At 34.1% G+C, this 14,275-nt stretch overlaps 2 protein-coding genes across 2 annotated transcripts in view; both read left to right on the forward strand.

The window, feature by feature from the left end:
* Window positions 1-494: 494 nt before the first annotated feature.
* On the forward strand, window positions 495-4,508 carry LOC103481334 (mucin-13-like). The gene is made up of 7 exons (XM_017310688.1): window positions 495-625; window positions 1,217-1,588; window positions 1,720-1,836; window positions 3,320-3,426; window positions 3,599-3,657; window positions 3,764-3,903; window positions 4,366-4,508. Exons 1-7 carry the CDS (start codon window positions 571-573, stop codon window positions 4,506-4,508), a joined length of 993 nt encoding a protein of 330 aa, XP_017166177.1. The 5' UTR covers window positions 495-570.
* A 7,780-nt stretch (window positions 4,509-12,288) lies between these two features.
* LOC103481314 (mucin-13-like) overlaps window positions 12,289-14,275 on the forward strand; it is an 11,771-nt gene continuing 9,784 nt past the window's right edge. The window contains exons 1-2 of the mRNA XM_017310753.1: window positions 12,289-12,443; window positions 14,000-14,246. Coding sequence (XP_017166242.1) covers window positions 12,389-12,443; window positions 14,000-14,246 — 302 coding nt within the window. The 5' untranslated portion in view covers window positions 12,289-12,388. The remainder of the gene's footprint in view (window positions 12,444-13,999; window positions 14,247-14,275) is intronic.

Genomic DNA, 14,275 nt, shown 5'->3' on the forward strand with positions numbered 1-14,275 from the left:
AGTATAAATCCTTATAAACTGCAGCTGTTTTGGCTTTAATGAAACATTATTTGAAGCTCCTGAAGACAAAAAATAAAAAAAACATCAATAAAGTGAGTAGACTTTTACCTTGGTTGATACATCTTTTTATTTTCATGCACTTTTATGTGAATATAAAGAAGTTGGTGTATTGTTTGATCCAGATAACTGAAGTGATTTAACATTTTTGTAGCTGTTTTTTTATCCTAACATACATCAAGTGTGACAAACTTCTACTGAGAGTGTTTTAGCCCATGTCTTTGACCAGTGACACACTTTCAGCTCTTCCAAAAATTTGTGCCAGAGACAGTTTATGATATTGGATAGCAATAAGGAAATAAAATTAAAAAAAAAACATTGCTTCGGGGTTTTTTTCTGGAAGACATTTAGTGGCCAGTGACGCCCCAGAAGGCGTGGTCACTGATTAAAACTTCACTGTCAGGCATGATTTCTCATTCATCTTAGGKTCCCAACCTTTAAGGTGTTATCCACACATAGGTTGTGTTGCTTTTAATATTTTTGTGGGATTTTGACATTGCTTTTTTTGGTACAATGGCTAAAACATTGATTGTGACATTCCTCCTTTGTGTTGCTGTAGCCACTGTTGGTAAGTAGAACTTCTTCTATAAACTATCCTTAAATCRTCTTGKTTAGAAGTAGCTGTTAAGGGAAACATCTCTTTCTGTACTAGCTTGATTTTTTGTGCTCTCGATGTTAAAATAGTGTCTGTTCTTTCATTAAAGCAGAAACAGCTGTAGTCTATAAAGACAATAAGTTGAGTTTGCCTAATTATGTTAAAGCAATTTACAGGTTTAATGTACAAACAACTATATTTATTTTAAAAATAGACAATGCCTGAAAATCTGAAAGGGTTTGCACTTTAAAGATGATACAGCTTCTGCTGCAGTTATTTCAGTGACCATAATCATATTTGGATTTTTCATTCAGAACATGTTTTATTACCAAAAGCAATACTGAGAGTTTTATACCTAGTTGTTGTGGATGAAACATAACAGAGACAAAAAACCAGTAACCTCCTGAATAATTCAGCTGAATTTATCAATTAGTTAAGAAGCGTAGAAATCATGTATCGTTAGTTAACCTGAAGCATTTTCTTTAAATAATGACAGATTGATAGCAACGGCAACATACGTTTTATAACTCAGAACTAATGAAAAACTAACATTTGTGTACACAGCAGCAGCAACGACCCTTTCACCAACTACAACAACCCTAAAATCTACAACTACAACAAYACCAGCGGCTCCACCATCTACAACCATGGAAGCTACAGTTACACCAACACCAAAGCCTCCAACCACAACCAAAGCTCTGACCACAACTAAAGCTCTGACCACAACTAAAGCTCTGACCACAACTAAAGCTCTGACCACAACTAAAGCTCTGACCACAACAACGAAATCTCCAACAACACCTGCACCAACTTCAACAGCTACTCCACCAACAGGAACTTCACCAACAGAGGGTTCGAGTGTTTCACCAAACACAGGATCTTCCCAAACGAACGCTCCCTCCACAGCACCAGTACCTGCAACTCCAAAACCTCCAGGTAAATCAGATACTTTACAAAAAGATCAAAATCATTTAGAAAGCATTGCTTAATTAAAATAACTGAATATAATTTATTTGAAATATAAAATTCTTACATTGTGTGTTTGTGGTTCTTGTCAAATTATCAAGGTGCTTGTGCTTCAAACCCATGTCCTGCTGGAAGCACCTGTGAGGAACATTTCAACCAGACTTTCTATTGCYGGTGTCTTCCTGGTGAAGTTTATAACGGTGTATTCTGTCTAAGGGGTATGTATCTGAAAAGCAACATGGGAATATGGTGCTTCTTATAACTAAGTGTAGAAACCTTTGCAGATAGACAAGATGAAAACTCTTGTTGTGTGTTGTGTTGAATGTCACCAAAAGAAGTTGTGGTATTTACAAGCTGGCTTCAGTAAACAGACTGAAAGCTGTCTTAACGTCATTCATTGGTTTGGGGTTATCACAATATGTTTAATTTGACCATGTAACTATATCAGTAGAGAAACAAGTTAAAGAAGTAGTGATCTGGATTATTTGCTTTTWTGCCTATTGTAAATAGGACTTGGAGATTTACATCATTTTGAAACCCAAGTAGCTGCCCCCTGCTGGTCATTCTGAGAATTTTTAGCGCCTTTCAAGGAGGAGTTCATCTACTTGGAAAAAAAAAGAAGAAAATAAGAAATTCAGTTTATCAACTGAGGAATTAATGATACTCTCAATGAGATGCAATACTGCAGATCTCATAATACTAACAGCCAAATATACAGCCAAAATAAATCAACATTTAATCTCATATTTATAACTTTGAATCTTGTTACAATGCCTTTAAAACTAAAATTAGAGCTTTAAATTGCAAACGCTTGACTGAACATAAAATACTAGTCAAAACTGTGACTTTTAATGGTCATGACTATGAACCTCAAAATTATGACTGTACATTTTACATCAAAATTTGGAATGTTAATCTTATAATAATAATAACCAGAAATCATATATTTGAAGGATTGTAAGTAAGGATTTTACTAATATTGTAAATATAATTTTTAAACTGTGTATTCTAACTTTGATAACTGAAAGAAATATTTTAAAAATCCTGCCAATGACTTTCAAACTTGTGACTTTTAAATGCATAGTTATGACATTACTGATATCTGCATAGCTGTTTTTATTCAAGTTGTGAATTTATACTTCCTTGAAAATAACTTCAATGTGCATCATGTACTGTATATTCATTCCATAGCTTAGCAAACCATGAAACATAGACCCACTAATAAATTCACCATATTATGCGTTTTTGTATCCTGTGCATAATAAAAGATCAAAAACAATTTAAACACTCCCATAATGAATAATTTTGAACCATATTGTCCAGTTGTATTTTGGCCACTTCAGTGATAATCATTTTAAATATATAGTCCCAAGTCATATTTAGCATCAGGATTTTAAGCAGTGACTCAACTTAGAAGTAATGGTAGTAGTGGAAGTAGCATCATTTGACTTGGGCAATATTTGTTTTAAGTGAAAAGGCGATGCTATATATTTTTCTTAATTCMGTTTTGTTGTCATCAGTTTGTGGGCTAATGGGGTGGCCAAACTAAAAGTTATTTAACTGACTTTTGGGAGACATTTCAATAACAAATTAGATACTATGGTAAACTGTCATTTGAAAACTCAAATTACTTGAATATATGTATTTGTTCCTGTGATTTTTGTGGAAATGTTCTTACATTGATCTTATTTTCCTAAATAGCCCAGGTCTTCCCTGGACAGCTAGTCTGGAAGAAAAAATTTCAGCCTGAAATGGCCGACAAAACATCACAAATATTTTTGGAGACTTATTATGAAATTTGGTCTGGGGTGAGTACTAATTTATCTTTGCCTTTGTTTTTATTTTGCCCCAAAAGCCACACAGAGTTATATTGGTTTTGTCTGTYTTTCACTTTCAATTAAATTAAGACATTTTGTTCTGTGTGCATAAATACTGCCTAAACAGAACACTGTTCACTGCAATATTATTTCTAATAAACAGGTTCACGAACAGTTTAAAGATAAAAATGGATATCTTGGACTTGAAGTGCTGGAGCTCCGGTAAGTTTCAAAACTGTATTTTCTATACAATAGCGTTCTATACAGTGTGACGTAGACTAATCCACTACTTAGTGCAATCTTCCTTAATTATGACATTTTCACATAGGGAAATAGTATCAAAAGAGAGGTCAACGCAAGGCAATATTGAAGCAACAATACAAATCGTCTATGAACCAACTGCTGAAATCACTGAACAAGATGTAAAAGAAACAGTGGAAAGCASTCCACTGGCAGACAGCTTTACAGGTGGGTTTTATACAAATATATACTTTTTCTGGGGRTTCTAATGTAGTTTACTTATTCTATGAGAAAGRTAGAATTCTATGTCGGTATGGCACATTCATTATACTTTTAATGAATGTGCCAGACACATATTTAATACAAGTGAATCTGTTAAAGCTGTTTAACACTTTAACAGCTTTATTTTATTTTAATTTTTATTTTATTTTCTTCCAGTATGGTTTAGTTCTGTCTGTCTTTGTTTTTTTTTGGGTTTTTTTTTACTGCACACTCAATTTCAACATTTTTAACAGGCATTGCACTAGCGCATGATCAAAACATGGTGTTGGTGTCAAATGTCATGATTTCAGTCAAGACTTTAAGTCTGAAGAAGTTCTGAGGAATTTAGTTATCAGTAATGTTCTTGATTTTATATCTATGTAATGAAGTTTTCCAATGCCATCAACCTTTTTTTCTGTCCCATTCAAGCCAAAAGCCTTTGTGATTTCGATCCATGCGACACTTCAACTTCAACATGCAAATCTACAGTCGGCAGTTTCACATGCARCTGTAAAGATGGMTATAAAGAAACAGATTACAGTGAAAGATTATGCGTGGGTAAGGAAATATAACAATCAAGAGAGTTGAAATCTTTATCTGAGCTCTAACTGTAGTGTAACTTTCTGTACTTTAGCTGAATGTCCTGTTGGTCAGATGTTAGTGGAAAACAAATGTAAAAAGTAAGTGCATCGAACTAACTGTCTGGCTTTATGATTTTCTGCAAGTCCAACAGTTTCAAGTTAAATTATGTATTTTCTTTTCTCAGATGTGACTTTGGTCGGACTGGTTTTAACTGCAAGGACAGTGAGTATACAGTAGTGAAAGTCAAAACATGTTCCTGAAGATAGTACATTTTTGTTTTTGCACGAGGAGAGGAATTACAATAAGCATGCAATTACAATTCAGCATACAATAAGCCACGGCTAAATTAAATTATTTCTATCTGTTATTTTGAGAGGGGAAAAAAAAGATAACATTTAGGAATATTTTCTAAGTGTTAAACAGAAGCTAAAGTCTTCAACRTTGGTTCTAATGATGGCCTTCAGCCAATAGCTGCATGTCTTCTACTTTCTCTGCCCCWCTGTGCAGCTACTAAAAAATTAAGGGTACTAGTGCTACAAAAGCTTTATTTTAAATATGTAAAAAATATTGAACACATAAAACATTTACTACAGAAAATTAACGTAGTTCTTTAGCCAAATGAATTTTCCCTCTAAAGCCATAATAAAATCTTTAAAATCAAATTTTACATTTTGAGACAGAATGATCTCTAAAATGTGATCCTGTTGTATCAAGATCGTAAAAAGACTGAGACTAATTAGTGACTGCTTCTCTGTTTATTAGACACGTTGTTGATCGTTGTGATCGTTTGCTGTATCCTCGGAGCTCTGGTGATCGCTGCATTGATCGCTTTGCCRTTCGTATTAAAAAAGTAAGTTTGAACTCTGTTCATTTATCGACCTTACTGACTTCTACAATCACCTTTTTTCTCTAAAACTGCATTCATATTTTTGCAATAGACTGYAAGCTATGCTACATATGYAATTTTAAACACAACAGGAGAGACATTGTTGCAGTTTTCTTTGTTATTATTTCTTTCAGACCCAAGAAGAAAAGCTCCAAGAGAAATGAGGAAGACATTGGGAGACCCTACCAAAGTCATTCTGTTGCCAAGGCCCCACTGTCCTACAGCAACGGCAACAGCAATGACTTTTCCGCTTCAGTTAAAGAACCAACAAACAGCCTGGCAAATTCTGGGGCCCCTCGCATCCCACGAGCCACAGCCAACAGCAACTWCGACAGTAGGACCAACCTGGAGATGACTCCGAGCAACAGTCGACAAAACTTGATTCCTTCAGGGATGAACTCGGTGGGTACACCATTGCTCGACCACACAAACATCTGTGCTTTATTCACTCACAAATTATGATGTCTCTTCTTCTCTGCTGCAGCGATTCAACGACAACCAAGATGACATGTACTCGTTCAACCAGAATCGACCCAAAAACAACCCTTACGAGGAGATCCAACCCAATGGCAACCCTTACTCCCAGAACCGAGCCTCAAACCCTTACYCTCAGATGCGAGGCCAGACAAACCCTTACTATAATTAAGGAGAGGAAAGCTGAATCACTTCAGGTGTTTTTCCCAAGTGACTGCAATTCATTGGAAACCCCCTGAAGTAAAAGATGTAAACAGAAGCATATCAGCTAAGATGTGCAACGTAATGTAGTAGATATTGTTGTATCATGTGTTCTTTTGCTACGTTTAGCTGTTATTGTGTRACTTCTWTAAGATGTAATAAACAAATCTGTCTTTCATTGTTTAAATCTTTTTAATTCTTGTATTCTGAGTCACCCATAGTTCTGTATGCTGATTGAACATGAGTCCATAATTTATTCCATGTTTAAATTTCTTTTTGTTCATCTATGAATTTACTGCMSTTGTTKTTTCTCAGCATTTCAGGCTTAATTTGAGTCTCAGTTTTWTGYTTRACYAAGTTTTSGTAAATGAGATGAGCTGAAARTTTCTYCAAATTAGAGAATGTGAAGATGTTCATCATCATTCAATATACTTTATATAGTGGTAAAATCATTTATAATTCCAATAGTTTGTAATATTTAGCAATGCGTGTGTCATTTTTCTTTTTGTATTTCATCATGTTATGTTGTATTTAACTCAAAAGCTGTAAATCAGAGGTGATCTGTATTTGAAATTTACACTTGCATTTTTTATATGGGTAAATAATTAAGATTGTATCGTTGATTTTTGAGTTTCAAATGTTTTATAAACATAATTTTAATGTTTCTACCTCTGATTCAGACAGTTTAGGTCTAAATTTTCTCATCATGAAAAATCAGTCATATTCAATAAAAACAATACATTCATAACCTCTAACCCTAGAATTATTTAGATCATTAACACTCATACTGATGTTTTCAAGCCTTTATTTTTGTTATGATTATTTTCTGCTGATATTTAAATCAGCTCAATGAAAAACATCTTCATAATAACCATGTGTAATACTTGCTTAAAGATCGTTATTTTGAAAAGGCACTTTTAATTTTATTTATTGAATATATCTGTAAATTTTTTGTTAACTTTGGGCTTTAATTTTTGCATAAAACACTATTATTGTTGTTGGATGGAATATTTATGCAATAAAACAACTTAAGCAACTTTTAAAACAAAAACTGAGTCACAAGTTTGAGTAAAGTGAGAAATACAGCAAGGGATTGTTATCATTTTGTCTGCGATTTAAAATTACACATCCAGGCTGAATTATACACATCACCTTGGCTGGTTTTTCTTCCACTACACGCTGATGAATTGACAAGCTTCCAGTTAAAACCCTGCCTTGATTTTTACTAGAGATGTGCCGATCAGGTTTTTTCCTGCCGATTCCGATCACCCATGAGGGCCAATCACTGATACCGATCACATCATTATTATTTTTTAAATCATAAGCACTACCGGTTACATTATGTGGAAAAAGGAACCATGAATTCACCTTAATTTAGATAAAAAGTTGTTTTTAATAACTTTTTCCAAGAAAAAAACAAAACGGGCATTGTGCAAATTGCACTGCTATCGGTAATACTATCTTTAACAGACTGATAACATATGAAGGCTCTGAAGAGGCTAAATAAAGTTTTAATACGTATGTAAAATGTATTGTTTTAAAGTTAGATGCTGCACCTTTAAGCAGAGGTTCGGTGTGAGAGTCACTACCAGGTGGAGTAGAAGCGGCGCTCCGTCTGTGAAATATTACTACCTGTAGCGCGTAGCAGCGGTTCAACAGCGAGAGCAGAACCWGCGTCTTACATTGCAGCTCGAAGACTTAGATAATTTTGCGGGTTATTTGATTAACTTTCTGACCGTCATGCTAATCCGGGTGAGTGTTTGTAGCTGTGTGCTGCTTTACCTTCTATCTGATCTTTACCTGCTATATCTTTTTTACTGCAGTGAGCCTCGATGTGGCCAAACTCCGTCAAGTATGGCATTGTTTTTATGTCATATTAGCTTCGTTGTGTTGATGCATTTTGACGTGCTTCAATTTTCCGCCGCAACACGCAAACTTCCCCATTCMCTCAGGTTGTGAAATGACATGCAGGTGATCGGTTTGTGTGATCGGCAACAAGAGACTGTGATCGGCGATCACCGATCATACACCTTTTCACAGAAATCGGCCGATTATGATCAGTGGCCGATCGATCGGCACACCTCTAATATTTACATTTGTAATATTTTGAACTAATAAATAATTCAGTCAGRAGATTCCGTTAACTACTATGGTCGTTATGATTGGTTGTCTACATTGCACCTGGCAATCCCATTGGATATCTACAGTTGGGGGGTGAACTTGTTTACAAATTATCCAATCTGATCAGGTAATTTGGGAGGAAAAAGTGGTCCTTTGACAAATATATTTCAGCAATAATAACCAATTATTAGTGATTAATTTTAAGCTTGTGAGAGGAAAGCAGGGACATTTAATTTATGTGGTAGGGGAAAAAATTCATTGTGGGACAGTTTTAATAAGCATCACAAAGGCTTTGTGTTTTCATAGGCTTGGCTTAATTGGATGACTTTGTCTGGACTCCACTCTTCTGTAGCTGTGTTTCAATCAACATTGTTTTTTAATTTTTTTTTCTAAGTATAGCATTAGTATAATTTGAGGGAAATGTCAAAATTTCAAACACTCTCCTCAATTTTGCAATAAAAACAAAATAAATGATGCTCACCTGATGTGTTTTTGGCTTTTCTGAAAAAGAGTCAATGAGCAAAAAGGGAGACGGAAACACATTTGATGAATAAGTTCTCGCATCAAACTTTTCCATTTACGGGTGGGTCTGTGCCATACCAGAGGCACGATACACTGAACGTTTCCTGCAACTTCCTGGAGTGAAAGATGCAAATAAATCTGTTCAAATGTCTGTTGATTTTCTTCAGAAGCCGATAGTGACGAACTCTACTTCAATGTGACTAATGGAATGAGCGGTGTAGCTTACCTTTGGTCAGGATGATACGTGGAGTACCTTCAAGTCATCGAGTGATGACATAACACGATATGAGTGTTTAAACCAGCTTTTTTGTCCCACCAACACCCAAAGTGGCATTGAAATGGAGCAAGAATTGAAGAGAGCATCAATGCAAAGAGAATTAAAGTCTAGATAAAATCTATTTTTGCTAATGAGTAGCAATTCAGCTACACTTCAGGTCCCATTAAAACATTAATTTTAGTAACTAATCCCTAATCTCAGCAGTCAATAATTTAATTAAATTCATGCCAACTTCATACACATTTTATTTATGAATGTTTTTATTCTTTTATTGTAGGTGATTGAGTGACTTCATGTAGTCCCACCCTGTTTTATTTGTAACCAAATGTCTGTAATGACACATGATACAGATACATTATAGTAAGAAATTCAGCGATAATTTGTGAATGCATTCATAAGGTTAGTGAATACATCAAGCTTCAAATTATTTCTGTGTTAACAGAGGACAGATTAACAGCAATAAACAACTGACAAGGAATGTAATCATTAGTTTCTATGGCTTATTATTAACACCTTTGATGTACAGATAAATATTTGCATGACAAGCTTTAGTCATTCTATAAAGATATTCCGCACATGGATGTTTGACATGTTTATGTAGTACTTTGGTGTGTTTATACAATATGTCACATCAGTTTTCTAAAATTTTATAGGGGAAATTACAGTTTAATAATTGTGCAGAATGATTGAGAACACAGTTGAGCAATTGAGCAATACAGGACAAACTCCTAACCCCCAATAAAAAAGATAAGATAAAAAATGTGCACACTCATCAATAAACTCATTCAAGTAGGATCTGCCTTAATTCTTTGTGACATAACTTCAACCGGATATAACCATAAGTTCCCAGAGATTTTGGTCCAGAGTGACATGATAGCATCGCACAGTAGCTACAGATTTTTCATCTGGACTTCCAAGAYGCGATTCTCCCGTTCCACAACATCCCAGAGCTGCTCTGTTGGGTCCAGATCTGGAGGCTCCTGAGGCTCATTTATTATTTWAAAATTACACAATCAAACCAAAACAAAATACAAAGTAAAGTGGAAATTTTGGTTTTTAATGAACAAAAGGACAATAATTTATATAAGTAGCAAAAAATAACAATGWATCAATGAGACAAAATAAAAGTTTTCCAAATCTTTTTTTTATATGAAACAATATAAGATTTTGCAGGTGTGTGTCTGTGTCTGATGAAGTTTTGGTTAAAACATGTTTGTTTTTAAATCCAGAAATTTAAAAAGTACAGCGTACAAAAAATAGTCCTAAAAGTACATTTTCTTTTTTCAAAAAAGTTACTCAAGTAGATGTAATTGAGTAAATGTAACTAGTTATTTTTCAACTCTGACTGTAACTGATAGAGATMTTGTTCCATTCTGGGAAAAATATGTATTTCTTCACCACATTGTAAAACTGATTGTTAAACATGACTTTGGAAATGTATATTTATGGCAGCTCATTTTTATAGGTAGGAGCGTAGTACTTTAAGGTAAGCTACAACTCTATGACACTTACTGATTCTTAAAATCCTTTCATCTATGTCTGGATCTGTGGGAAAGAACTAGCTTACTATCCTTTCACCTGCCTCAGTTATAACTAGTTGCATTTACTTCAGTAACTTTGTCAAAAACTAAAAACTTTTAGGAGTAGTTTTACTACACCGTACTTGTTACTTGTACTTAATGATGTTATTAAGAAGCACTGCCGTTCTTACTTGAGTAAAATTTTTGAATACTCTATTCACTGTGAGTAACTTTACAKATTGAAGAACAACATTGTTTTAACAAGATTGTTTTAACCAAATCTGTGAGAGATACAGACACATGCAATGTTTATTGCTTGTTTCACAACTGATGACTATATAATGATTTTATGATGTAAAGCACTTTGAACTGCCTTGTTGCTGGAATAAGCTATAGAAATAAACTTGACATCTACTGTTGTTAAAGTGGGACTCATCATTTGTACAAAGTTTTGTTCTGTTATTTTCTCTCTGCTGAGCCATAAAGACTACAGTAAATACATATATTGTCATGGAAAGTACTTTACCTTATTATAACATATATTGAATTTACAATATCAAGTTTAAGTATTAGTTTAATAAGTTTAATATTGAAGAATTCTGACTTAGAAAAGTGTTCATTCGTCTTGGATTTGTTATTCTGCATTATCTATTGTAATAATTTCTAAATATCAGAATTTGAGAATTTTTGTCTCTCTGATGACATGATTTCTAAATAGGTAAAATGATTTAATCAGGCTTTTACTAGACAATATTTATTTTTTTCTTAAGTAATTTCTTGGGAAGTTTGAGTAAAACTATATTGAAGTTGAGTACTCTACCCACTTCTGGTTATAAGTCATTCATTGTAAATTGCATCTGTTTTAGCCTTGATTTAAAGGAACTCAGTGTTTCAGCTGTTAAACAGTTTTCTGGAAGTTKGTTCCAGATTTGTGTGATGCAGAGCAGACCAGAACCAGAAGACCTGAGTGGCCCAAAGGCTGAGACTCCAACAGCAGATCTTTAATGTATTGTGGTGCTAAGCCGTTCAGTGATTTATAAACTATCAACAGAATTTTAAAGTCTATTCTCGGATCTACAGGSAGCCAGTGTAGGGACTTTACAGCTGGTGTGATGTGCTCTATCTTCCTGGTTTTAGTGAGAACACCAGCTGCAGCCTTTTATTTTATTTTTTTTGTCGCATTTTTTGCAGTAATCAATCCAACTAAAGATAAACATGTGAGTGAGTTTCTCTAGATGTTACTGAAACATTAGTCCTCTAATCCTGGAAATGTTCTCCAGGTTGATAGAAGGCCAACTTTGTAAATATATTTACGTGACTCTGAAGGTTCAGGTCAGAGTTCATCACCACACCAACATTTCGAGTTTCTAGCTGTGCGTTGACTCTAGATCGTTCCTCTTTAGGTCCAAAGAAAAATAACTTCAGTTTTGTTTCTGTTCAGCTGGAGAGAGTTATGGGACATTCACACATTCATTTGTCTGTTTTGTCACCTGGTGACTCTCTAGTCACCAGGTGACTACAGAGTCACCTGGTGACCAGTAAAACATTAATTTGTTCCTAAATCCTGTGGCAGAGACAGTTTATGATGAAGCATAACTATAAACAAATAAGACATGGCTTTTGAAAAAGATGTGGCCTTTGAGTATTTTTTTTTTGTTTGTTTGGTTTTTTTKAAACACTTTTAGTGCCCTGCACTAAAAGTGAGGTGTGGTTACTGATTAAAACTTAGCAGTCAAGGTTGACTTCACATTCATCTCAGGCTTCTAACCTCTCAGGTGTCATCCACTCATAGCTTGTACTGCTTTTGGTCTTTTTGTGGGATTTTAACCTTTAACCTAAAAGTTTATTTAATTTTTGATTTTTCTGATAATGGCTAAAACATTGACTGTGACATTCATTCTTTGGATTGTCGTAACCACTGTCGGTAAGTGTAAATGCTTTTATATACTATGTTTCAATCGTTTAGAAGTAGTAGTAGCAACTTTTTTCTGCTCTAGTTTGATTCTTTATTATTGTTTGTCCTTATTCAGGTCAAACTCCATCATTCCATTAATGGAAGAGCAAACATTAAATGTTTGCTCTTCCATTAATGCAGAAAMAGCTGTGGTCTATAAAGATAAGCATAAGTGGAAAGAGTAAAAAAATAATAAAAGTACAATTACTTAGATAAAATGTTCCTTAAATACAAGTTATCACTGTAAAAAGTTAGTCAAGTAAAAGTTGAAAAGTATCTCATTAAACTTTTATTTTAAGCAAAAGCTATTTAGAAAATGTTTTATGAATGGAAAGTGCTCATAAACTCATAAATGGATCCGATTTCAAATGTAACTGAGTAAAACACATTACTGAAAACATGCTTAGGTAGAAGTAAAAGTTCAGGTTTTGTAAACTACTTTAAAAAGTAACAATTACAGACAAATTGTACTTAATTACAGTAACACGAGTAAATGTAACCAGTTACTTTCTAGCCCTGTTTATAAGTGATGCAGGTGAAGGGACAGTTTAACAAATTAATTAAATAAATTGTAACATATAATTTTTTTTTTTTACATCTTGTGACTAAAATAAACCTTGGTAGCATAATGGGCACAAACATGATTATTTTTAAAATAACTGCCTCAAACTGAGAAATAAATCAAAATCCCAACATCTGTTTATGTTAGGATAAAAAATGAACAGTAAAATTAGTTTGTATTATTGCGTCAATTTTAGCGTTTATAGGTTTATTTTAAAGTTATACCTATAAAAATAACTAATGTTTGTAAATCAGAAAAGTTTTAGTGTTTAAAGATGATGCAGCTTCTCTTGCTTTTCTTTTAGTGACCTTCACTATCATATTTGGATTTTTGTTTCAAACGTTATCATCTATGATACGTGTACTACCAAAAGTACTGAGCTGTGAATTGTGTTGTTGTGCAAGTAAATGATTCACCTGGAGTGCTTACCGTACCTTATTTTATAAGTATAAAAACGTCAATCATTAATCATGTATCTTTATTTAAACTGAAACATTTTTTAAATAATGGCTAACTCTTAGCAATATACGCTTTATTTTAGAATCTGGAAACTAATATAATACAATAGAAAGAAATATCCATTATTGTGTCACAGTAGGGAAATTCCAGCACAACAGCAAAGTGATCAGTAACCAAAGCAAGTAGATTCACACAAACATGGGAGTACAAAATAGATAAAAACAGAATAAAAAAAGCAAAACAATCTGTTTATAAAGAGTGAAAATTCAACATAAATACTGTGCAGTTATTAAATCCAGTACAAAGTAATGTGCAACTCTGTAGGTTAAATAAAAAAAAACATACAAATTGTGCAGGTATATTGAAAAGTAAAAACAGGAGACTTACAGTAAGTTACAATAACAAAATATGCAAAATATGGAATCCAGATAAAAGCAGCACTGCTACTTAAAATTAACAAACCTGTGCCAATGAATGAATGCTAACATCAGTATCACAACCACAGCAACGACAGAAACTACGTCAACTGCAGAACCTCTCGTGTCAACCACAGATGGATCAACACATTCCATGACAACAAAGTCTCCAACATCTGCASCAACCACAGAAGCTACAACAGCTTCAACTCCTACAAAACCACCGACATCAGCACCAACCACAGAAGCTACAACAGCTTCGACACCGACAAAACCACCAACATCTGGACCAACGACAGACACTACACCAGATACAACACCGACCAAACCTCCGACATCTGGACCAACCACAGACACTACACCAG

Source organism: Poecilia reticulata, linkage group LG19 (assembly GCF_000633615.1).
Source record: "Poecilia reticulata strain Guanapo linkage group LG19, Guppy_female_1.0+MT, whole genome shotgun sequence".
Lineage (NCBI taxonomy): Eukaryota > Metazoa > Chordata > Actinopteri > Cyprinodontiformes > Poeciliidae > Poecilia > Poecilia reticulata.